This window comes from Phyllobates terribilis, unplaced genomic scaffold, assembly GCF_046119375.1.
Source record: "Phyllobates terribilis strain yellow unplaced genomic scaffold, ASM4611937v1 Scaffold_9__5_contigs__length_417890890, whole genome shotgun sequence".
Taxonomy (NCBI): domain Eukaryota; kingdom Metazoa; phylum Chordata; class Amphibia; order Anura; family Dendrobatidae; genus Phyllobates; species Phyllobates terribilis.
In genome coordinates, this window is record NW_027362769.1 from 413,620,742 (window position 1) to 413,644,566 (window position 23,825).

The 23,825-nt window shown below is 57.9% G+C and overlaps 1 protein-coding gene across 1 annotated transcript in view; it reads left to right on the top strand.

The window, feature by feature from the left end:
- Nucleotides 1-23,825, top strand: part of PELO (pelota mRNA surveillance and ribosome rescue factor) — a 150,608-nt gene that overhangs the window by 97,713 nt on the left and 29,070 nt on the right. The window contains exons 2-5 of the mRNA XM_073646281.1: nucleotides 21,649-21,741; nucleotides 21,868-22,018; nucleotides 22,097-22,187; nucleotides 22,255-22,418. Of these exons, the coding sequence (XP_073502382.1) occupies nucleotides 21,649-21,741; nucleotides 21,868-22,018; nucleotides 22,097-22,187; nucleotides 22,255-22,418 (499 nt within the window). The remainder of the gene's footprint in view (nucleotides 1-21,648; nucleotides 21,742-21,867; nucleotides 22,019-22,096; nucleotides 22,188-22,254; nucleotides 22,419-23,825) is intronic.

Sequence of the window (23,825 nt, forward strand, 5' to 3'; positions counted from 1 at the left end):
TGTATAGTGGGCAGTGCGGCTCCTCTCCTCCTCCTGTGTGTGTATAGTGTGCAGTGCGGCTCCTCTTCTCCTGTGTGTGTAGTGAGCAGTGCGACTCCTCTTCTCCTCCTGTGTGTGTATAGTGGGCAGTGCGGCTCCTCTTCTCCTCCTGTGTGTGTATAGTGGGCAGTGCGGCTACTCCTCCTCTCCTTCTGTGTGTGTATAATGGGCAGTGCGGCTCCTCTCCTCCTCCTGTGTGTGTATAGTGGGCAGTGCGGCTCCTCTTCTTCTCCTGTGTGTGTATAGTGGGCAGTGCGGCTCCTCTCCTCCTCCTGTGTGTGTATAGTGGGCAGTGCGGCTCCTCTCCTCCTGTGTGTGTATAGTGGGCAGTGCGGCTCCTCTCCTCCTCCTGTGTGTGTATAGTGGGCAGTGCGGCTCCTCCTGTGTGTATAGTGGGCAGTGTGGCTCCTCTCTTCCTCCTGTGTGTGTATAGTGGGCAGTGCGTCTCCTCTCCTCCTCCTGTGTGTGTATAGTGGGCAGTGCGGCTCCTCTCCTCCTGTGTGTGTATAGTGGGCAGTGCGGCTCCTCCTCTGTGTAAAGTGGGCAGTGCGGCTCCTCTCATCCTCCTGTGTGTGTATAGTGGGCAGTGCGGCTCCTCTCCTCCTCCTGTGTGTGTATAGTGGGCAGTGTGGCTCCTCTTCTCCTGTGTGTGTATAGTGGGCAGTGCGGCTCCTCTCCTCCTTCTCCTGTGTGTGTATAGTGGGCAGTGCGGCTCCTCTCCTTCTCCTGTGTGTGTATAGTGGGCAGTGCGGCTCCTCTCCTCCTCCTGTGTGTGTATAGTGGGCAGTGCGGCTCCTCTTCTCCTCCTGTGTGTGTATAGTGGGCAGTGTGGCTCCTCTCCTCCTCCTGTGTGTGTGTATAGTGGGCAGTGCGGCTCCTCTCCTCCTCCTGTGTGTGTGTATAGTGGGCAGTGCGTCTCTTCTCCTGTGTGTGTGTATAGTGGGCAGTCCGGCTCCTCTTCTCCTCCTGTGTGTGTATAGTGGGCAGTGCGGCTCCTCTCCTCCTGTGTGTGTATAGTGGGCAGTGCGGCTCCTCTCCTCCTGTGTGTGTATAGTGGGCAGTGCGGCTGCTCTCCTCCTCCTCCTCCTGTGTGTGTATAGTGGGCAGTGCGGCTCCTCTTCTCCTCCTGTGTGTGTATAGTGGGCAGTGCGGCTCCTCTTCTCCTCCTGTGTGTGTATAGTGGGCAGTGCGGCTCCTCTTCTCCTCCTGTGTGTGTATAGTGGGCAGTGCCGCTCCTCTCCTCCTGTGTGTGTATAGTGGGCAGTGCCGCTCCTCTCCTCCTGTGTGTGTATAGTGGGCAGTGCCGCTCCTCTCCTCCTGTGTGTGTATAGTGGGCAGTGCCGCTCCTCTCCTCCTGTGTGTGTATAGTGGGCAGTGCCGCTCCTCTCCTCCTGTGTGTGTATAGTGGGCAGTGCCACTCCTCTCCTCCTCCTGTGTGTGTATAGTGGGCAGTGCGGCTCCTCTCCTCCTCCTGTGTGTGTATAGTGGGCAGTGCGGCTCCTCTCCTCCTCCTGTGTGTGTATAGTGGGCAGTGCTGCTCCTCTCCTCCTGTGTGTGTATATTGGGCAGTGTGGCTCCTCTCCTCCTCCTGTGTGTGTGTATAGTGGGCAGTGCGGCTCCTCTCCTCCTCCTGTGTGTGTGTATAGTGGGCAGTGCGTCTCTTCTCCTGTGTGTGTGTATAGTGGGCAGTGCGGCTCTTCTTCTCCTCCTGTGTGTATAGTGGGCAGTGCGGCTTCTCTTTTCCTCCTGTGTGTGTATAGTGGGCAGTGCTGCTTCTCTCCTCCTGTGTGTGTATAGTGGGCAGTGTGGCTCCTCTCCTCCTCCTGTGTGTGTATAGTGGGCAGTGCTGCTTCTCTCCTCCTGTGTGTGTATATTGGGCAGTGCGGCTCCTCTCCTCCTGTGTGTCTATATTGGGCAGTGCAGCTCCTCTCCTCCTGTGTGTCTATATTGGGCAGTGCGGCTCCTCTCCTCCTGTGTGTCTATATTGGGCAGTGCGGCTCCTCTCCTCCTGTGTGTGTATAGTGGGCAGTGCGGCTCCTCTCCTCCTGTGTGTGTATAGTGGGCAGTGCGGCTGCTCTCCTCCTCCTCCTCCTGTGTGTGTATAGTGGGCAGTGCGGCTCCTCTTCTCCTCCTGTGTGTGTATAGTGGGCAGTGCGGCTCCTCTTCTCCTCCTGTGTGTGTATAGTGGGCAGTGCCGCTCCTCTCCTCCTGTGTGTGTATAGTGGGCAGTGCCGCTCCTCTCCTCCTGTGTGTGTATAGTGGGCAGTGCCGCTCCTCTCCTCCTGTGTGTGTATAGTGGGCAGTGCCGCTCCTCTCCTCCTGTGTGTGTATAGTGGGCAGTGCCGCTCCTCTCCTCCTGTGTGTGTATAGTGGGCAGTGCCGCTCCTCTCCTCCTGTGTGTGTATAGTGGGCAGTGCCACTCCTCTCCTCCTCCTGTGTGTGTATAGTGGGCAGTGCGGCTCCTCTCCTCCTCCTGTGTGTGTATAGTGGGCAGTGCGGCTCCTCTCCTCCTCCTGTGTGTGTATAGTGGGCAGTGCTGCTCCTCTCCTCCTGTGTGTGTATATTGGGCAGTGTGGCTCCTCTCCTCCTCCTGTGTGTATGTATAGTGGGCAGTGCGTCTCTTCTCCTGTGTGTGTGTGTATAGTGGGCAGTGCGTCTCTTCTCCTGTGTGTGTGTATAGTGGGCAGTCCGGCTCCTCTTCTCCTCCTGTGTGTGTATAGTGGGCAGTGCGGCTTCTCTTTTCCTCCTGTGTGTGTATAGTGGGCAGTGCTGCTTCTCTCCTCCTGTGTGTGTATAGTGGGCAGTGTGGCTCCTCTCCTCCTCCTGTGTGTGTATAGTGGGCAGTGCTGCTTCTCTCCTCCTGTGTGTGTATAGTGGGCAGTGCGGCTCCTCCTCCTCCTCCTGTGTGTGTATAGTGGGCAGTGCGGCTCCTCTCCTCCTCCTGTGTGTGTGTATAATGGACAGTGCGGCTCCTCTCCTCCTCCTGTGTGTGTGTGTATAGTGGGCTGTGCGGCTCCTCTCCTCCTCCTGTGTGTGTATAGTGGGCAGTGCGGCTCCTCTTCTCCTCCTGTGTGTGTATAGTGGGCAGTGCTGCTCCTCTTTTCCTCCTCCTGTGTGTGTATAGTGGGCAGTACGGCTCCTCTCCTCCTTCTCCTGTGTGTGTATAGTGGGATTGTGGCTCCTCTTCTCCTCCTGTGTGTGTGTATAGTGAGCAGTGCGGCTCCTCTTCTTCTCCTGTGTGTGTATAGTGGGCAGTGCAGCTCCTCTCCTCCTCCTGTGTGTGTATAGTGGGCAGTGCGGCTCCTCTCCTCCTCCTGTGTGTGTATAGTGGGCAGTGCGGCTCCTCTCCTCCTACTGTGTGTGTATAGTGGGCACTGCGGCACCTCTCCTCCTCCTCCTGTGTGTGTATAGTGGGCAGTGCGGCTCCTCTCCTCCTGTGTGTGTGTGTATAGTGGGCAGTGCGGCTCCTCTCCTCCTCCTGTGTGTGTATAGTGGGCAGTGCGGCTCCTCTTCTCCTCCTGTGTGTGTATAGTGGGCAGTGCTGCTCCTCTTTTCCTCCTCCTGTGTGTGTATAGTGGGCAGTACGGCTCCTCTCCTCCTTCTCCTGTGTGTGTATAGTGGGATTGTGGCTCCTCTTCTCCTCCTGTGTGTGTGTATAGTGAGCAGTGCGGCTCCTCTTCTTCTCCTGTGTGTGTATAGTGGGCAGTGCAGCTCCTCTCCTCCTCCTGTGTGTGTATAGTGGGCAGTGCGGCTCCTCTCCTCCTCCTGTGTGTGTATAGTGGGCAGTGCGGCTCCTCTCCTCCTACTGTGTGTGTATAGTGGGCAGTGCGGCTCCTCTCCTCCCCCTGTGTGTGTATAGTGGGCAGTGCGGCTCCTCTCCTCCTCCTGTGTGTGTATAGTGGGCAGTGCGGCTCCTCTTCTCCTGTGTGTGTAGTGGGCAGTGCGACTCCTCTTCTCCTCCTGTGTGTGTATAGTGGGCAGTGCGGCTACTCCTCCTCTCCTTCTGTGTGTGTATAGTGGGCAGTGCGGCTCCTCTCCTCCTCCTGTGTGTGTATAGTGGGCAGTGCGGCTCTTCTTCTTCTCCTGTGTGTGTATAGTGGGCAGTGCGGCTCCTCTCCTCCTCCTGTGTGTGTATAGTGGGCAGTGCGGCTCCTCTCCTCCTGTGTGTGTATAGTGGGCAGTGCGGCTCCTCCTGTGTGTATAGTGGGCAGTGTGGCTCCTCTATTCCTCCTGTGTGTGTATAGTGGGCAGTGCGGCTCCTCTCCTCCTCCTGTGTGTGTATAGTGGGCAGTGCGGCTCCTCTCCTCCTCCTGTGTGTGTATAGTGGGCAGTGCGGCTCCTCTCCTCCTGTGTGTGTATAGTGGGCAGTGCGGCTCCTCTCCTCCTCCTGTGTGTGTATAGTGGGCAGTGCGGCTCCTCCTCTGTGTATAGTGGGCAGTGCGGCTCCTCTCATCCTCCTGTGTGTGTATAGTGGGCAGTGCGGCTCCTCTCCTCCTCCTGTGTGTGTATAGTGGGCAGTGTGGCTCCTCTTCTCCTGTGTGTGTGTATAGTGGGCAGTGCGGCTCCTCTCCTCCTTCTCCTGTGTGCGTATAGTGGGCAGTGCGGCTCCTCTTCTCCTGTGTGTGTATAGTGGGCAGTGCGGCTCCTCTCCTCCTCCTGTGTGTGTATAGTGGGCAGTGCGGCTCCTCTTCTCCTCCTGTGTGTGTATAGTGGGCAGTGCGGCTCCTCTCCTCCTGTGTGTGTATAGTGGGCAGTGCGGCTCCTGTGTGTCTATATTGGGCAGTGCAGCTCCTCTCCTCCTGTGTGTCTATATTGGGCAGTGCGGCTCCTCTCCTCCTGTGTGTCTATATTGAGCAGTGCGGCTCCTCTCCTCCTGTGTGTGTATAGTGGGCAGTGCGGCTCCTCTCCTCCTGTGTGTGTATAGTGGGCAGTGCGGCTGCTCTCCTCCTCCTGTGTGTGTATAGTGGGCAGTGCGGCTGCTCTCCTCCTCCTGTGTGTGTATAGTGGGCAGTGCGGCTCCTCTTCTCCTCCTGTGTGTATAGTGGGCAGTGCGGCTCCTCTTCTCCTCCTGTGTGTGTATAGTGGGCAGTGCGGCTCCTCTTCTCTTCCTGTGTGTGTATAGTGGGCAGTGCCGCTCCTCTCCTCCTGTGTGTGTATAGTGGGCAGTGCCGCTCCTCTCCTCCTGTGTGTGTATAGTGGGCAGTGCCGCTCCTCTCCTCCTCCTGTGTGTGTATAGTGGGCAGTGTGGCTCCTCTCCTCCTCCTGTGTGTGTATAGTGGGCAGTGCTGCTTCTCTCCTCCTGTGTGTGTATAGTGGGCAGTGCTGCTTCTCTCCTCCTGTGTGTGTATAGTGGGCAGTGCGGCTCCTCCTCCTGTGTGTGTATAGTGGGCAGTGCGGCTCCTCTCCTCCTCCTGTGTGTGTGTGTATATAGTGGGCAGTGCAGCTCCTCTCCTCCTCCTGTGTGTGTATGTATAGTGGGCAGTGCGGCTCCTCTCCTCCTCCTGTGTGTGTATAGTGGGCAGTGTGTCTCCTCTTCTCCTCCTGTGTGTGTATAGTGGGCAGTGCGGCTCTCTCCTCCTGTGTGTGTGTGTCTGTATAGTGGGCAGTGCGGCTCCTCTCCTCCTCCTGTGTGCGTATAGTGGGCATTGCGGCTCCTCTCCTCCTGTGTGTGTATAGTGGGCAGTGCGGCTCCTCTCCTCCTCCTGTGTGTGTATAGTGGGCAGTGCGGCTCCTCTCCTACTCCTGTGTGTGTATAGTGGGCAGTGCGGCTCCTCTTCTTCTCCTCCTGTGTGTGTATAGTGGGCAGTGCGGCTCCTCTTCTTCTCCTCCTGTGTGTGTATAGTGGGCAGTGCGGCTCCTCTTCTTCTCCTCCTGTGTGTGTATAGTGGGCAGTGCGGCTCCTCTTCTTCTCCTCCTGTGTGTGTATAGTGGGCAGTGTGGCTCCTCTTCTCCTCCTGTGTGTGTATAGTGGGCAGTGCGGCTCCTCTCCTCCTCCTGTGTGTATAGTGGGCAGTGCGGCTCCTCTTCTCCTCCTGTGTGTGTATAGTGGGCAGTGCGGCTCCTCTTCTCCTCCTGTGTGTGTATAGTGGGCAGTGCGGCTCCTCTCCTCCTCCTGTGTGTGTATAGTGGGCAGTGCGGCTCCTCTCCTCCTCCTGTGTGTGTATAGTGGGCAGTGCTGCTCCTCTCCTCCTCCTGTGTGTGTATAGTGGGCAGTGCTGCTCCTCTCCTCCTCCTGTGTGTGTATAGTGGGCAGTGCTGCTCCTCTCCTCCTCCTGTGTGTGTATAGTGGGCAGTGCGGCTCCTCTCCTCCTGTGTGTGTATAGTGGGCAGTGCGTCTCCTCTCCTCCTCCTGTGTGTGTATAGTGGGCAGTGCGGCTCCTCTTCTCCTCCTGTGTGTGTATAGTGGGCAGTGCGGCTCCTCTTCTCCTCCTGTGTGTGTATAGTGGGCAGTGCGGCTCCTCTCCTCCTCCTGTGTGTGTGCAGTGGGCAGTGCGGCTCCTCTCCTCCTCCTGTGTGTATAGTTTGCAGTGTGGCTCCTCTTCTCCTGTGTGTGTATAGTGGGCAGTGCGGCTCCTCTCCTCCTCCTGTGTGTATAGTGGGCAGTGCGGCTCCTCTTCTCCTCCTGTGTGTGTATAGTGGGCAGTGCGGCTACTCCTCCTCTCCTTCTGTGTGTGTATAGTGGGCAGTGCGGCTCCTCTCCTCCTGTGTGTGTATAGTGGGCAGTGCGGCTCCTCTCCTCCTCCTGTGTGTGTATAGTGGGCAGTGTGGCTCATCCCATCCTCCTGTGTGTGTATATTGGGCAGTGCGGCTCCTCTCCTCCTCCTGTGTGTGTATAGTGGGCAGTGTGGCTCCTCTTCTCCTGTGTGTGTGTATAGTGGGCAGTGCGGCTCCTCTCCTCCTTCTCCTGTGTGCGTATAGTGGGCAGTGCGGCTCCTCTTCTCCTGTGTGTGTATAGTGGGCAGTGCGGCTCCTCTCCTCCTCCTGTGTGTGTATAGTGGGCAGTGCGGCTCCTCTCCTCCTCCTGTGTGTGTATAGTGGGCAGTGCGGCTACTCCTCCTCTCCTTCTGTGTGTGTATAGTGGGCAGTGCGGCTCCTCTCCTCCTGTGTGTGTATAGTGGGCAGTGCGGCTCCTCTCCTCCTCCTGTGTGTGTATAGTGGGCAGTGCGGCTCCTCTCATCCTCCTGTGTGTGTATAGTGGGCAGTGCGGCTCCTCTCCTCCTCCTGTGTGTGTATAGTGGGCAGTGTGGCTCCTCTTCTCCTGTGTGTGTATAGTGGGCAGTGCGGCTCCTCTCCTCCTTCTCCTGTGTGCGTATAGTGGGCAGTGCGGCTCCTCTTCTCCTGTGTGTGTATAGTGGGCAGTGCGGCTCCTCTCCTCCTCCTGTGTGTGTATAGTGGGCAGTGCGGCTCCTCTTCTCCTCCTGTGTGTGTATAGTGGGCAGTGCGGCTCCTTTCCTCCTCCTGTGTGTGTATAGTGGGCAGTGCGGCTCCTTTCCTCCTCCTGTGTGTGTATAGTGGGCAGTGCGGCTACTCTCATCCTCCTGTGTGTGTATAGTAGGCAGTGTGGCTCCTCTCCTCCTCCTGTGTGTGTATAGTGGGCAGTGCGGCTCCTCTCCTCCTCCTGTGTGTGTATAGTGGGCAGTGTGGCTCCTTTCATCCTCCTGTGTGTGTGTATAGTGGGCAGTGCGGCTCCTCTCCTCCTCCTGTGTGTGTATAGTGGGCAGTGTGGCTCCTCTTCTCCTGTGTGTGTATAGTGGGCAGTGCGGCTCCTCTTCTCCTCCTGTGTGTGTATAGTGGGCAGTGCGGCTCCTCTCCTCCTTCTCCTGTGTGTGTATAGTGGGCAGTGCGGCTCCTCTTCTCCTCCTGTGTGTGTATAGTGGGCAGTGCGGCTCCTCTCCTCCTTCTCCTGTGTGTGTATAGTGGGCAGTGCGGCTCCTCTTCTCCTCCTGTGTGTGTATAGTGGGCAGTGCGGCTCCTCTTCTCCTCCTGTGTGTGTATAGTGGGCATTGCGGCTCCTCTTCTCCTCCTGTGTGTGTATAGTGGGCAGTGCGGCTCCTCTCCTCCTGTGTGTGTATAGTGGGCAGTGCGGCTCCTCTCCTCCTGTGTGTGTATAGTGGGCAGTGCGACTCCTCTTCTCCTGTGTGTGTTTAGTGGGCAGTTCTGCTCCTCTACTCCTCCTGTGTGTGTATAGTGGGCAGTGCGGCTCCTCTCCTCCTCCTGTGTGTGTATAGTGGGCAGTGCGGCTCCTCTCCTCCTGTGTGTGTATAGTGGGCAGTGCTGCTCCTCTCATCCTGTGTGTGTATAGTGGGCAGTGCGGCTCCTCTTCTCCTCCTCCTGTGTGTGTATAGTGGGCAGTGCGGCTCCTCTTCTCCTCCTCCTGTGTGTGTATAGTGGGCAGTGCGGCTCCTCTTCTCCTCCTCCTGTGTGTGTATAGTGGGCAGTGCGGCTCCTCTCCTCCTCCTGTGTGTGTATAGTGGGCAGTGTGGCTCCTCTCCTCCTGTCTGTGTATAGTGGGCAGTGCGGCTCCTCTTCTCCTCCTGTGTGTTTATAGTGGGCAGTGCGGCTCCTCTTCTCCTGTCTGTGGATAGTGGGCAGTGCGGCTCCTCTTCTCCTCCTGTGTGTATATAGTGAGCAGTGTGGCTCCTCTCCTCCTCCTGTGTGTGTATAGTGGGCAGTGTGTCTCCTCTTCTCCTCCTGTGTGTATATAGTGGGCAATGCTGCTCCTCTCATCCTCCTGTGTGTGTATAGTGGGCATTGCTGCTCCTCTCCTCCTCCTGTGTGTGTATAGTTGGCAGTGTGGCTCCTCTTCTCCTCCTGTGTGTGTATAGTGGGCAGTGCGGCTCCTCTCCTCCTCCTGTGTGTGTATAGTGGGCAGTGCGGCTCCTCTCCTCCTCCTGTGTGTATAGTGGGCAGTGCGGCTCCTCTCCTCCTCCTGTGTGTATAGTGGGCAGTGCGGCTCCTCTCCTCCTGTGTGTATAGTGGGCAGTGCGGCTCCTCTCCTCCTCCTGTGTGTGTATAGTGGGCAGTGCGGCTCCTCTCCTCCTGTGTGTGTATAGTGGGCAGTGCTGCTCCTCTCATCCTGTGTGTGTATAGTGGGCAGTGCGGCTCCTCTTCTCCTCCTCCTGTGTGTGTATAGTGGGCAGTGCGGCTCCTCTTCTCCTCCTCCTGTGTGTGTATAGTGGGCAGTGCGGCTCCTCTTCTCCTCCTCCTGTGTGTGTATAGTGGGCAGTGCGGCTCCTCTCCTCCTCCTGTGTGTGTATAGTGGGCAGTGTGGCTCCTCTCCTCCTGTCTGTGTATAGTGGGCAGTGCGGCTCCTCTTCTCCTCCTGTGTGTTTATAGTGGGCAGTGCGGCTCCTCTTCTCCTGTCTGTGGATAGTGGGCAGTGCGGCTCCTCTTCTCCTCCTGTGTGTATATAGTGAGCAGTGTGGCTCCTCTCCTCCTCCTGTGTGTGTATAGTGGGCAGTGTGTCTCCTCTTCTCCTCCTGTGTGTATATAGTGGGCAATGCTGCTCCTCTCATCCTCCTGTGTGTGTATAGTGGGCATTGCTGCTCCTCTCCTCCTCCTGTGTGTGTATAGTGGGCAGTGTGGCTCCTCTTCTCCTCCTGTGTGTGTATAGTGGGCAGTGCGGCTCCTCTCCTCCTCCTGTGTGTGTATAGTGGGCAGTGCGGCTCCTCTCCTCCTCCTGTGTGTATAGTGGGCAGTGCGGCTCCTCTCCTCCTCCTGTGTGTATAGTGGGCAGTGCGGCTCCTCTCCTCCTGTGTGTATAGTGGGCAGTGCGGCTCCTCTTCTCCTCCTGTGTGTGTATAGTGGGCAGTGCGGCTCCTCTCCTCCTCCTGTGTGTGTATAGTGGGCAGTGCGGCTCCTCTCCTCCTCCTGTGTGTATATAGTGGGCAGTGCGGCTCCTCTCCTCCTCCTGTGTGTATATAGTGGGCAGTGCAGCTCCTCTTCTCCTCCTGTGTGTGTATATAGTGGGCAGTGCGGCTCCTCTTCTCCTCCTGTGTGTGTATAGTGGGCAGTGCGGCTCCTCTCCTCCTGTGTGTGTATAGTGGGCAATGCGGCTCCTCTTCTCCTCCTGTGTGTGTATAGTGGGCAGTGCGGCTCCTCTCCTCCTCCTGTGTGTGTATAGTGGGCATTGCGGCTCCTCTTCTCCTCCTGTGTGTGTATAGTGGGCAGTGCGGCTCCTCTTCTCCTCCTGTGTGTGTATAGTGGGCAGTGCGGCTCCTCTCCTCCTGTGTGTGTGTATAGTGGGCAGTGCGGCTCCTGTCTACCTCCTGTGTGTGTGTATAGTGGGCAGTGCGGCTCCTCTCCTCCTACTGTGTGTCTATATGGGGCAGTGCGGCTCCTCTCCTCCTGTGTGTGTATAGTGGGCAGTGCGGCTCCTCTCCTCCTGTGTGTGTGTGTGTATAGTGGGCAGTGCGGCTCCTCTTCTCCTCCTGTGTGTGTATAGTGGGCAGTGCGGCTCCTCTTCTCCTCCTGTGTGTGTATAGTGGGCAGTGCGGCTCCTCTCCTCCTGTGTGTGTATAGTGGGCATTGCGGCTCCTCTCTACCTCCTGTGTGTGTGTAGTGGGCAGTGCGGCTCCTCCTCCTGTGTGTGTATAGTGGGCAGTGCGGCTCCTCTCCTCCTCTTTGTGTGTGTGTATAGTGGGCAGTGTGGCTCCTCTTCTCCTCCTGTGTGTGTATAGTGGGCAGTGCGGCTCCTCTTCTCCTCCTGTGTGTGTATAGTGGGCAGTGCGGCTCCTCTCCTCCTCCTGTGTGTGTATAGTGGGCATTGCGGCTCCTCTCTACCTCCTGTGTGTGTATAGTGGGCAGTGCGGCTCCTCTCCTCCTACTGTGTGTCTATATTGGGCAGTGCGGCTCCTCTCCTCCTGTGTGTGTATAGTGGGCAGTGCGGCTCCTCTCCTCCTGTGTGTGTGTGTGTGTAGTGGGCAGTGCGGCTCCTCTCCTCCTCCTGTGTGTGTATAGTGGGCAGTGCTGCTCCTCTCCTCCTCCTGTGTGTGTATAGTGGGCAGTGCGGCTCCTCTTCTCCTCCTGTGTGTGTATAGTGGGCAGTGCTGCTCCTCTCATCCTCCTGTGTGTCTATATTGGGCAGTGCGGCTCCTCTCCTCCTCCTGTGTGTGTATAGTGGGCAGTGCTGCTCCTCTTCTCCTCCTGTGTGTGTATAGTGGGCATTGCGGCTCCTCTCTACCTCCTGTGTGTGTGTAGTGGGCAGTGCGGCTCCTCCTCCTGTGTGTGTATAGTGGGCAGTGCGGCTCCTCTCCTCCTCTTTGTGTGTGTGTATAGTGGGCAGTGCGGCTCCTCTTCTCCTCCTGTGTGTGTATAGTGGGCAGTGCGGCTCCTCTTCTCCTCCTGTGTGTGTGTATAGTGGGCAGTGCGGCTCCTCTCCTCCTCCTGTGTGTGTATAGTGGGCATTGCGGCTCCTCTCTACCTCCTGTGTGTGTATAGTGGGCAGTGCGGCTCCTCTCCTCCTACTGTGTGTCTATATTGGGCAGTGCGGCTCCTCTCCTCCTGTGTGTGTATAGTGGGCAGTGCGGCTCGTCTCCTCCTGTGTGTGTGTGTGTGTAGTGGGCAGTGCGGCTCCTTTCATCCTCCTGTGTGTCTATATTGGGCAGTGCGGCTCCTCTCCTCCTCCTGTGTGTGTATAGTGGGCAGTGCTGCTCCTCTCCTCCTCCTGTGTGTGTATAGTGGGCAGTGCGGCTCCTCTTCTCCTCCTGTGTGTGTATAGTGGGCAGTGCTGCTCCTCTCATCCTCCTGTGTGTCTATATTGGGCAGTGCGGCTCCTCTCCTCCTCCTGTGTGTGTATAGTGGGCAGTGCTGCTCCTCTTCTCCTCCTGTGTGTGTATAGTGGGCAGTGTGTCTCCTCTTCTCCTCCTGTGTGTATATAGTGGGCAATGCTGCTCCTCTCATCCTCCTGTGTGTGTATAGTGGGCATTGCTGCTCCTCTCCTCCTCCTGTGTGTGTATAGTGGGCAGTGTGGCTCCTCTTCTCCTCCTGTGTGTGTATAGTGGGCAGTGCGGCTCCTCTCCTCCTCCTGTGTGTGTATAGTGGGCAGTGCGGCTCCTCTCCTCCTCCTGTGTGTATAGTGGGCAGTGCGGCTCCTCTCCTCCTCCTGTGTGTATAGTGGGCAGTGCGGCTCCTCTCCTCCTGTGTGTATAGTGGGCAGTGCGGCTCCTCTTCTCCTCCTGTGTGTGTATAGTGGGCAGTGCGGCTCCTCTCCTCCTCCTGTGTGTGTATAGTGGGCAGTGCGGCTCCTCTCCTCCTCCTGTGTGTATATAGTGGGCAGTGCGGCTCCTCTCCTCCTCCTGTGTGTATATAGTGGGCAGTGCAGCTCCTCTTCTCCTCCTGTGTGTGTATATAGTGGGCAGTGCGGCTCCTCTTCTCCTCCTGTGTGTGTATAGTGGGCAGTGCGGCTCCTCTCCTCCTGTGTGTGTATAGTGGGCAGTGCGGCTCCTCTTCTCCTCCTGTGTGTGTATAGTGGGCAGTGCGGCTCCTCTCCTCCTCCTGTGTGTGTATAGTGGGCATTGCGGCTCCTCTTCTCCTCCTGTGTGTGTATAGTGGGCAGTGCGGCTCCTCTTCTTCTCCTGTGTGTGTATAGTGGGCAGTGCGGCTCCTCTCCTCCTGTGTGTGTATAGTGGGCAGTGCGACTCCTGTCTACCTCCTGTGTGTGTATAGTGGGCAGTGCGGCTCCTCTCCTCCTACTGTGTGTCTATATGGGGCAGTGCGGCTCCTCTCCTCCTGTGTGTGTATAGTGGGCAGTGCGGCTCCTCTCCTCCTGTGTGTGTGTGTGTATAGTGGGCAGTACGGCTCCTCTTCTCCTCCTGTGTGTGTATAGTGGGCAGTGCGGCTCCTCTTCTCCTCCTGTGTGTGTATAGTGGGCAGTGCGGCTCCTCTCCTCCTGTGTGTGTATAGTGGGCATTGCGGCTCCTCTCTACCTCCTGTGTGTGTGTAGTGGGCAGTGCGGCTCCTCCTCCTGTGTGTGTATAGTGGGCAGTGCGGCTCCTCTCCTCCTCTTTGTGTGTGTGTATAGTGGGCAGTGCGGCTCCTCTTCTCCTCCTGTGTGTGTATAGTGGGCAGTGCGGCTCCTCTTCTCCTCCTGTGTGTGTATAGTGGGCAGTGCGGCTCTTCTCCTCCTCCTGTGTGTGTATAGTGGGCATTGCGGCTCCTCTCTACCTCCTGTGTGTGTATAGTGGGCAGTGCGGCTCCTCTCCTCCTACTGTGTGTCTATATTGGGCAGTGCGGCTCCTCTCCTCCTGTGTGTGTATAGTGGGCAGTGCGGCTCCTCTCCTCCTGTGTGTGTGTGTGTGTAGTGGGCAGTGCGGCTCCTCTCATCCTCCTGTGTGTCTATATTGGGCAGTGCGGCTCCTCTCCTCCTCCTGTGTGTGTATAGTGGGCAGTGCTGCTCCTCTCCTCCTCCTGTGTGTGTATAGTGGGCAGTGCGGCTCCTCTTCTCCTCCTGTGTGTGTATAGTGGGCAGTGCTGCTCCTCTCATCCTCCTGTGTGTCTATATTGGGCAGTGCGGCTCCTCTCCTCCTCCTGTGTGTGTATAGTGGGCAGTGCTGCGCCTCTTCTCCTCCTGTGTGTGTATAGTGGGCAGTGCGGCTCCTCTTCTCCTCCTGTGTGTGTAGTGGGCAGTGCGGCTCCTCTTCTCCTCCTGTGTGTGTATAGTGGGCAGTGCGGCTCCTCTCCTCCTCCTGTGTGTGTATAGTGGGCAGTGTGGCTCCTCTTCTCCTCCTGTGTGTGTGTATAGTGGGCAGTGCGGCTCCTCTCCTCCTGCTCCTGTGTGTGTATAGTGGGCAGTGCGGCTCCTCTTCTCCTCCTCCTGTGTGTATAGTGGGCAGTGCGGCTCCTCTTCTCCTCCTGTGTGTGTATAGTGGGCAGTGCTGCTCCTCTCATCCTCCTGTGTGTGTATAGTGGGCAGTGCGGCTCCTCTTCTCCTCCTCCTGTGTGTGTATAGTGGGCAGTGCGGCTCCTCTTCTCCTCCTGTGTGTGTATAGTGGGCAGTGCGGCTCCTCTTCTCCTCCTCCTGTGTGTATAGTGGGCAGTGCTGCTCCTCTTCTCCTCCTGTGTGTGTATAGTGGGCAGTGCTGCTCCTCTCATCCTCCTGTGTGTGTATAGTGGGCAGTGCGGCTCCTCTCCTCCTCCTGTGTGTGTATAGTGGGCAGTGCGGCTCCTCTTCTCCTCCTGTGTGTGTATAGTGGGCAGTGCGGCTCCTCTCTTCCTCCTGTGTGTGTATAGTGGGCAGTGTGGCTCCTCTTCTCCTCCTGTGTGTGTATAGTGGGCACTGCGGCTCCTCTCCTCCTTCTCCTGTGTGTGTATAGTGGGCAGTGCTGCTCCTCTTCTCCTCCTCCTTTGTTTATAGTGGGCAGTGCGGCTCCTCTCCTCCTGTATGTGTATAGTGGGCAGTGCGGCTCGTCTCCTCCTCCTGTGTGTGTATAGTGGGCATTGCGGCTCCTCTCCTCCTCTTGTGTGTGTATAGTGGGCAGTGCGGCTCCTCTTCTCCTCCTGTGTGTGTATGGTGAGCAGTGCGGCTCCTCTTCTCCTCCTGTGTGTGTATAGTGGGCAGTGCGGCTCCTCCTCCTCCTGTGTGTGTATAGTTGGCAGTGTGTCTCCTCTTCTCCTCCTGTGTGTGTATAGTGGGCAGTGCTGCTCCTCTCATCCTCCTGTGTGTCTATATTGGGCAGTGCGGCTCCTCTCCTCCTCCTGTGTGTGTATAGTGGGCAGTGCTGCTCCTCTTCTCCTCCTGTGTGTGTATAGTGGGCAGTGCGGCTCCTCTTCTCCTCCTGTGTGTGTATAGTGGGCAGTGCGGCTCCTCTCCTCCTGTGTGTGTATAGTGGGCAGTGCTGCTCCTCTCATCCTCCTGTGTGTCTATATTGGGCAGTGCGGCTCCTCTCCTCCTCCTGTGTGTGTATAGTGGGCAGTGCGGCTCCTCTCCTCCTGTGTGTGTATAGTGGGCAGTGCGGCTCCTCTCCTCCTCCTGTGTGTGTGTGTGTATATTGGGCAGTGCGGCTTCTCTTCTCCTCCTGTGTGTGTATAGTGGGCAGTGCGGCTCCTCTCCTCCTCCTCCTCCTGTGTGTATAGTGGGCAGTGCGGTTCCTCTCCTCCTGTGTGTGTATAGTGGGCAGTGCGGCTCCTCTCCTCCTGTGTGTGTATAGTGGGCAGTGCGGCTCCTTTCCTCCTGTGTGTGTATAGTGGGCAGTGCGGCTCCTTTTCTCCTCCTCCTGTGTGTGTATAGTGGGCAGTGTGGCTTCTCTCCTCCTCCTGTGTGTGTATAGTGGGCAGTGCGGCTCCTCTCCTCCTCCTGTGTGTGTGTATAGTGGGCAGTGCGGCTCCTCTCCTCCTCCTGTGTGTGTATAGTGGGCAGTGCGGCTCCTCTCCTCCTCCTGTGTGTGTATAGTGGGCAGTGCGGCCCCTCTCCTCCTCCTGTGTGTGTATAGTGGGCAGTGCTTCTCCTCTCCTCCTGTGTGTGTATAGTGGGCAGTGCTGCTCCTCTCCTCCTGTGTGTGTATAGTGGGCAGTGTGGCTCCTCTTCTCCTCCTGTGTGTGTATAGTGGGCAGTGCGGCTCCTCTTCTCCTCCTGTGTGTATAGTGGTCAGTGCGGCTCCTCTCCTCCTGTGTGTGTATAGTGGGCAGTGCGGCTCCTCTCCTCCTGTGTGTGTATAGTGGGCAGTGCGGCTCCTCTCCTCCTCCTGTGTGTGTATAGTGGGCAGTGCGGCTCTTTTTCTCCTCGTCCTGTGTGTGTATAGTGGGCAGTGCGGCTCCTCTCCTCCTCCTCTGTGTGTATAGTGGGCAGTGTGGCTCCTCTCCTCCTCCTCCTCCTGTGTGTGTATAGTGGGCAGTGCGGCTCCTCCTACTCTCCTCCTGTGTGTGTATAGTGGGCAATGCGGCTCCTCTCCTCTTCTCCTCCTGTGTGTGTATAGCGGGCAGTGCGGCTCCTCTTCTCCTGTGTGTGTATTGTGGGCAATGCGGCTCCTCTTCTCCTGTGTGTGTATAGTGGGCAGTGCGGCTCCTCTTCTCCTCCTGTGTGTATAGTGGGCAGTGCGGCTCCTCTCCTCCTCCTGTGTGTGTATAGTGGGCAGTGCGGCTCCTCTCCTCCTCCTTTGTGTGTATAGTGGTCAGTGTGGCTCCTCTTCTCCTGTGTGTGTATAGTGGGCAGTGCGGCTCCTCTCCTCCTTCTCCTGTGTGTATAGTGGGCAGTGTGGCTCCTCTCCTCCTCCTCCTCCCGTGTGTGTATAGTGGGCAGTGCGGCTCCTCTCCTCCTGTGTGTGTATAGTGGGCAGTGCGGCTCCTCCTCCTGTGTGTATAGTGGGCAGTGCGGCTCCTCTCCTCCTCCTGTGTGTGTATAGTGGGCAGTGCGGCTCCTCTCCTCCTCCTGTGTGTGTATAGTGGGCAGTGCTGCTCCTCTCCTCCTCCTGTGTGTGTATAGTGGGCAGTGCAGCTCCTCTTCTCCTCCTGTGTGTGTATACTGGGCAGTGCGGCTCCTCTTCTCCTCCGGTGTGTGTATAGTGGGCAGTGCGGCTCCTCTCCTCCTCCTCTTGTGTATGTATAGTGGGCAGTGCGGCTCCTCTTCTCCTCCTGTGTGTTTAGTGGGCAGTGCGGCTCCTCTCCTCCTCCTGTGTGTGTTTAGTGGGCAGTGCGGCTCCTCTTCTCTTGTGTGTGTATAGTGGGCAGTGCGGCTCCTCTCCTCCTCCTGTGTGTGTATAGTGGGCAGTGCGGCTCCTCTTCTCCTCCTGTGTGAGTATAGTGGGCAGTGCGGCTCCTCTTCTCCTCCTGTGTGTGTATAGTGGGCAGTGCGGCTCCTCTTCTCCTCCTCCTGTGTGTATAGTGGGCAGTGCGGCTCCTCTTCTCCTCCTCCTGTGTGTGTATAGTGGGCAGTGCGGCTCCTCTTCTCCTCCTCCTGTGTGTGTATAGTGGGCAGTGCGGCTCCTCTTCTCCTCCTCCTGTGTGTGTATAGTGGGCAGTGCGGCTCCTCTTCTCCTCCTCCTGTGTGTGTATAGTGGGCAGTGCGGCTCCTTTTCTCCTCCTGTGTGTGTATAGTGGGCAGTGCGGCTCCTCTTCTCCTCCTGTGTGTGTATAGTGGGCAGTGCGGCTCCTCTCCTCCTGTGTGTGTATAGTGGGCAGTGCGGCTCCTCTCCTCCTCCTGTGTGTGTATAGTGGGCAGTGCGGCTCCTCTCCTCCTCCTGTGTGTGTATAGTGGGCAGTGCGGCTCCTCTCCTCCTCCTGTGTGTGTATAGTGGGCAGTGCGGCTCCTCTCCTCCTCCTGTGTGTGTATAGTGGGCAGTGCGGCTCCTCTTCTCCTCCTATGTGTGTATAGTGGGCAGTGCGGCTCCTCTTCTCCTCCTGTGTGTGTATAGTGGGCAGTGCGGCTCCTCTTCTCCTCCTGAGTGTGTATAGTGGGCAGTGCGGCTCCTCTTCTCCTCCTGTGTGTGTATAGTGGGCAGTGTGGCTCCTCTCCTCCTCCTGTGTGTGTATAGGGGGCAGTGCGGCTCCTCTTCTCCTCCTGTGTGTGTATAGTGGGCAGTGCGGCTCCTCTCATCCTCCTGTGTGTGTACAGTGGGCAGTGCGGCTCCTCTTCTCCTCCTTTGTGTGTATAGTGGGCAGTGCGGCTCCTCTTCTCCTCCTGTGTGTGTATAGTGGGCAGTGCGGCTCCTCTTCTCCTCCTGTGTGTGTATAGTGGGCAGTGCGGCTCCTCTTCTCGTCCTGTGTGTGTATAGTGGGCAGTGCGGCTCCTCTCCTCCTGTGTGTGTATAGTGGGCAGTGCGGCTCCTCTCCTCCTGTGTGTGTATAGTGGGCAGTGCGTCTCCTCTCCTCCTCCTGTGTGTGTATAGTGGGCAGTGCGGCTCCTCTTCTCCTCCTGTGTGTGTATAGTGGGCAGTGCGGCTCCTCTTCTCCTCCTGTGTGTGTATAGTGGTTAGTGCGGCTCCTCTTCTCCTCCTGTGTGTGTATAGTGGGCAGTGCGGCTCCTCTTCTCCTCCTGTGTGTGTATCTCCTCCTGTGTGTGTATAGTGGGCAGTGCGGCTCCTCTCCTCCTCCTGTGTGTGTATAGTGGGCAGTGTGGCTCCTCTTCTCCTCCTGTGTGTGTATAGTGGGCAGTGCGGCTCTTCTTCTTCTCCTGTGTGTGTATAGTGGGCAGTGTGGCTCCTCTTCTCCTCCTGTGTGTGTATAGTGGGCAGTGCGGCTCCTCTTCTCCTCCTGTGTGTGTATAGTGGGCAGTGCGGCTCCTCTTCTCATCCTGTGTGTGTATAGTGGGCAGTGCGGCTCCTCTTCTCCTGTGTGTGTATAGTGGGCAGTGCGGCTCCTCTTCTCCTCCTCCTGTGTGTGTATAGTGGGCAGTGCGGCTCCTCTTCTCCTCCTCCTGTGTGTGTATAGTGGGCAGTGTGGCTCCTCTCCTCCTCCTGTGTGTGTATAGTGGGCAGTGCGGCTCCTCTTCTCCTCCTGTGTGTGTATAGTGGGCAGTGTGGCTCCTCTTCTCCTCCTGTGTGTGTATAGTGGGCAGTGCGGCTCCTCTTCTCCTCCTGTGTGTGTATAGTGGGCAGTGCGGCTCCTCTTCTCCTCCTGTGTGTGTATAGTGGGCAGTGCGGCTCCTCTTCTCCTCCTGTGTGTGTATAGTGGGCAGTGCGGCTCCTCTTCTCCTCCTGTGTGTGTATAGCGGGCAGTGCGGCTCCTCTTCTCCTCCTATGTGTATAGTGGGCAGTGCGGCTCCTCTCCTCCTCCTGTGTGTGTATAGTGGGCAGTGCGGCTCTTCTCCTCCACCTGTGTGTGTATAGTGGGCAGTGCGGCTCCTCTCCTCCTCTTGTGTGTGTATAGTGGGCAGTGCGGCTCCTCTCCTCCTCCTGTGTGTGTATAGTGGGCAGTTTGGCTCCTCTCCTCCTCCTGTGTGTGTATAGTGGGCAGTGCGGCTCCTCTCCTCCTGTGTGTGTATAGTGGGCAGTGCGGCTCCTCTTCTCCTCCTGTGTGTGTATAGTGGGCAGTGCGGCTCCTCTCCTCCTCCTGTGTGTGTATAGTGGGCAGTGCGGCTCCTCTCCTCCTCCTGTGTGTGTATAGTGGGCAGTGCGGCTCCTCTCCTCCTCCTGTGTGTGTATAGTGGGCAGTGTGGCTCCTATTCTCCTCCTGTGTGTGTATAGTGGGCAGTGTGGCTCCTCTCCTCCTCCTGTGTGTGTATAGTGGGCAGTGCGGCTCCTCTCCTCCTCCTGTGTGTGTATAGTGAGCAGTGCGGCTCCTCTCCTTCTCCTGTGTGTGTATAGTGGGCAGTGCGGCTCCTCTCCTCCTCCTGTGTGTGTATAGTGGGCAGTGCGGCTCCTCTCCTCCTCCTGTGTGTGTATAGTGGGCAGTGCGGCTCCTCTTCTCCTCCTGTGTGTGTATAGTGTGCAGTGCGGCTCCTCTCCTCCTCCTGTGTGTGTATAGTGGGCAGTGCGGCTCCTCTTCTCCTCCTGTGTGTGTATAGTGGGCAGTGCGGCTCCTCTCCTCCTCCTGTGTGTGTATAGTGGGCAGTGCGGCTCCTCTTCTCCTCCTGTGTGTGTATAGTGGGCAGTGCGGCTCCTCTTCTCCTCCTGTGTGTGTATAGTGGGCAGTGCGGCTCCTCTCCTCCTCCTGTGTGTGTATAGTGGGCAGTGCGGCTCCTCTCCTCCTCCTGTGTGTGTATAGTGGGCAGTGCGGCTCCTCTTCTCCTCCTGTGTGTGTATCTCCTCCTGTGTGTGTATAGTGGGCAGTGCGGCTCCTCTCCTCCTCCTGTGTGTGTATAGTGGGCAGTGTGGCTCCTCTTCTCCTCCTGTGTGTGTATAGTGGGCAGTGCGGCTCTTCTTCTTCTCCTGTGTGTGTATAGTGGGCAGTGTGGCTCCTCTTCTCCTCCTGTGTGTGTATAGTGGGCAGTGCGGCTCCTCTTCTCCTCCTGTGTGTGTATAGTGGGCAGTGCGGCTCCTCTTCTCCTCCTGTGTGTGTATAGTGGGCAGTGCGGCTCCTCTTCTCCTGTGTGTGTATAGTGGGCAGTGCGGCTCCTCTTCTCCTCCTCCTGTGTGTGTATAGTGGGCAGTGCGGCTCCTCTTCTCCTCCTCCTGTGTGTGTATAGTGGGCAGTGTGGCTCCTCTCCTCCTCCTGTGTGTGTATAGTGGGCAGTGCGGCTCCTCTTCTCCTCCTGTGTGTGTATAGTGGGCAGTGTGGCTCCTCTTCTCCTCCTGTGTGTGTATAGTGGGCAGTGCGGCTCCTCTTCTCCTCCTGTGTGTGTATAGTGGGCAGTGCGGCTCCTCTTCTCCTCCTGTGTGTGTATAGTGGGCAGTGCGGCTCCTCTTCTCCTCCTGTGTGTGTATAGTGGGCAGTGCGGCTCCTCTTCTCCTCCTGTGTGTGTATAGCGGGCAGTGCGGCTCCTCTTCTCCTCCTATGTGTATAGTGGGCAGTGCGGCTCCTCTCCTCCTCCTGTGTGTGTATAGTGGGCAGTGCGGCTCTTCTCCTCCACCTGTGTGTGTATAGTGGGCAGTGCGGCTCCTCTCCTCCTCCTGTGTGTGTATAGTGGGCAGTGCGGCTCCTCTCCTCCTCCTGTGTGTGTATAGTGGGCAGTTTGGCTCCTCTCCTCCTCCTGTGTGTGTATAGTGGGCAGTGCGGCTCCTCTCCTCCTGTGTGTGTATAGTGGGCAGTGCGGCTCCTCTTCTCCTCCTGTGTGTGTATAGTGGGCAGTGCGGCTCCTCTCCTCCTCCTGTGTGTGTATAGTGGGCAGTGCGGCTCCTCTCCTCCTCCTGTGTGTGTATAGTGGGCAGTGCGGCTCCTATTCTCCTCCTGTGAGTGTATAGTGGGCAGTGTGGCTCCTCTCCTCCTCCTGTGTGTGTATAGTCGGCAGTGCGGCTCCTCTCCTCCTCCTGTGTGTGTATAGTGGGCAGTGCGGCTCCTCTCCTCCTCCTGTGTGTGTATAGTGGGCAGTGCGGCTCCTCTCCTTCTCCTGTGTGTGTATAGTGGGCAGTGCGGCTCCTCTCCTCCTCCTGTGTGTGTATAGTGGGCAGTGCGGCTCCTCTCCTCCTCCTGTGTGTGTATAGTGGGCAGTGCGGCTCCTCTTCTCCTCCTGTGTGTGTATAGTGTGCAGTGCGGCTCCTCTCCTCCTCCTGTGTGTGTATAGTGGGCAGTGCGGCTCCTCTTCTCCTCCTGTGTGTGTATAGTGGGCAGTGCGGCTCCTCTCCTCCTCCTGTGTGTGTATAGTGGGCAGTGCGGCTCCTCTTCTCCTCCTGTGTGTGTATAGTGGGCAGTGCGGCTCCTCTCCTCCTCCTGTGTGTGTATAGTGGGCAGTGCGGCTCCTCTCCTCCTCCTGTGTGTGTATAGTGGGCAGTGCGGCTCTACTCCTCCTGTGTGTGTATAGTGGGCAGTGCGGCTCCTCTTCTCCTCCTGTGTGTGTATAGTGTGCAGTGCGGCTCCTCTCCTCCTCCTGTGTGTGTATAGTGGGCAGTGCGGCTCCTCTTCTCCTCCTGTGTGTGTATAGTGGGCAGTGCGGCTCCTCTCCTCCTCCTGTGTGTGTATAGTGGGCAGTGCGGCTCCTCTCCTCCTCCTGTGTGTGTATAGTGGGCAGTGCGGCTCCTCTCCTCCTCCTGTGTGTGTATAGTGGGCAGTGCGGCTCCTCTCCTCTTACGTTCCTCTCTTCAGTCAGGTGACCCTGGTCCCGGAGGAGGCGGAGGACATGTGGCACACGTACAACCTTCTGCAGGCGGGCGACAGTCTGCGGGCGTCCACAATCAGGTGAGAGACAGTTTGCTTGTGCTGCTCTTCATTCTTGGGTTGCTCCGACCTTCTGATTTGGGGTCTTCTCGGGGGGTGCCGCAGGAATGGCTGCTGTGACCTTGTGAGATCTCCTCTCTCTTGCAGGAAGGTGACGACTGAGTCCTCGACGGGCAGTGTGGGCAGTAACCGTGTGCGGACCACCCTCACCATCTGTGTGGAGAACATTGACTTTGACTCCCAGGCGTGCCAGCTGCGGGTGAAGGGCATCAACATCCAGGAGAACCAGTATGTGAAGGTAGGAGGAGGCGGCGTGTGTGTGGCCCCGTGTCTGTGGCCCCGGGGCCTTCAGCCTCATTCTCGCCTGTCTCTCTAGATGGGAGCCTATCACACCATCGAGCTGGAGCCAAACCGCAAGTTCACCCTGGCCAAGAAGCAGTGGGACAGCATCGTACTGGAGAGGATAGGTGAGAGCACGGCGGTGGCTGCGGCCCCCCGCCCTGTATATGCGTGACCACCACCTTCTCCCCACAGAGCAGGCCTGTGACCCCGCGTTCAATGCCGATGTGGCGGCAGTCATCATGCAGGAAGGTCTCGCACACATCTGTCTCGTCACATCGAGTATGACCCTGCTCCGCGCCAAGATCGAGACCAGCATTCCACGAAAGAGGCGCGGAAACTGCTCGCAACACGAGAAGGTTCATCTCCACCCTCCCCCATGACTGTTCATGCTTGTGCCCTCGCCCGGCCCCCCGCTGTGCCCTCGCCCGGCCCCCCTCTGTGCCCTCGCCCGGCCCCCCCCGCTGTGCCCTCGCCCGGCCCCCCCGCTGTGCCCTCGCCCGGCCCCCCCGCTGTGCCCTCGCCCGGCCCCCCCGCTGTGCCCTCGCCCGGCCCCGTCCGGCCCCCCTCTGTGCCCTCGCCCGGCCCCCCTCTGTGCCCTCGCCCGGCCCCCCTCTGTGCCCTCGCCCGGCCCCCCGCTCTGCCCTCGCCCGGCCCCCCCGCTCTGCCCTCGCCCGGCCCCCCCGCTCTGCCCTCGCCCGGCCCCCCCGCTCTGCCCTCGCCCGGCCCCCCCGCTCTGCCCCCGTCCTCACCTCACTCTTATGGGTATGTGCACACGGTGTGTTTTTTATGCATTTTAGCTGTGGCAAATCCACGCGGTTTTGGCTCCAAAACCACATTGCAAACCTTATCCCAGCATTCTCTATGGGATTTTGGAAGATCTCTGCACATGATCAGGAATTTTCCTGACGGGATTTCATGTCCAGAAAAAGAAGCAGCGCGTCCATTCTTTGTGCGGATTTTCCTGCGTTTTTCCTATACAATGCAGTGGAAAAAGCGCATAGCAAAAACGCACAAAAAACGCACAATTTCCGCAGCATTTTTGATGCCAAGAGGTGCAGAACCTTTCAGAAACGCTGCAGAAATTTCTGCTAGCAATTCCTGATCATGCGCACATACCCTCAGTCTCTTCTTCCTCCTCCTCTGCCCCTCCTCCTTGCCTCGCTCTCAGTCTCTTCTTCCTCCTCCTCGCTCTGTCTCCTCCTCCTCGCTCTCTCTCCTCCTCCTCGCTCTCTCTCCTCCTCCTCGCTCTCTCTCCTCCTCCTCGCTCTCTCTCCTCCTCCTCGCTCTCTCTCCTCCTCCTCGCTCTGTCTCCTCCTCGCTCTGTCTCCTCCTCCTCCTCGCTCTGTCTCCTCCTCCTCGCTCTGTCTCCTCCTCCTCCTCGCTCTGTCTCCTCCTCCTCCTCGCTCTGTCTCCTCCTCCTCCTCGCTCTGTCTCCTCCTCCTCCTCGCTCTGTCTCCTCCTCCTCCTCGCTCTGTCTCCTCCTCCTCCTCGCTCTGTCTCCTCCTCCTCCTCGCTCTGTCTCCTCCTCCTCCTCGCTCTGTCTCCTCCTCCTCCTCGCTCTGTCTCCTCCTCCTCCTCGCTCTGTCTCCTCCTCCTCCTCGCTCTGTCTCCTCCTCCTCCTCGCTCTGTCTCCTCCTCCTCCTCGCTCTGTCTCCTCCTCCTCCTCCTCGCTCTGTCTCCTCCTCCTCCTCCTCGCTCTGTCTCCTCCTCCTCCTCCTCGCTCTGTCTCCTCCTCCTCCTCCTCGCTCTGTCTCCTCCTCCTC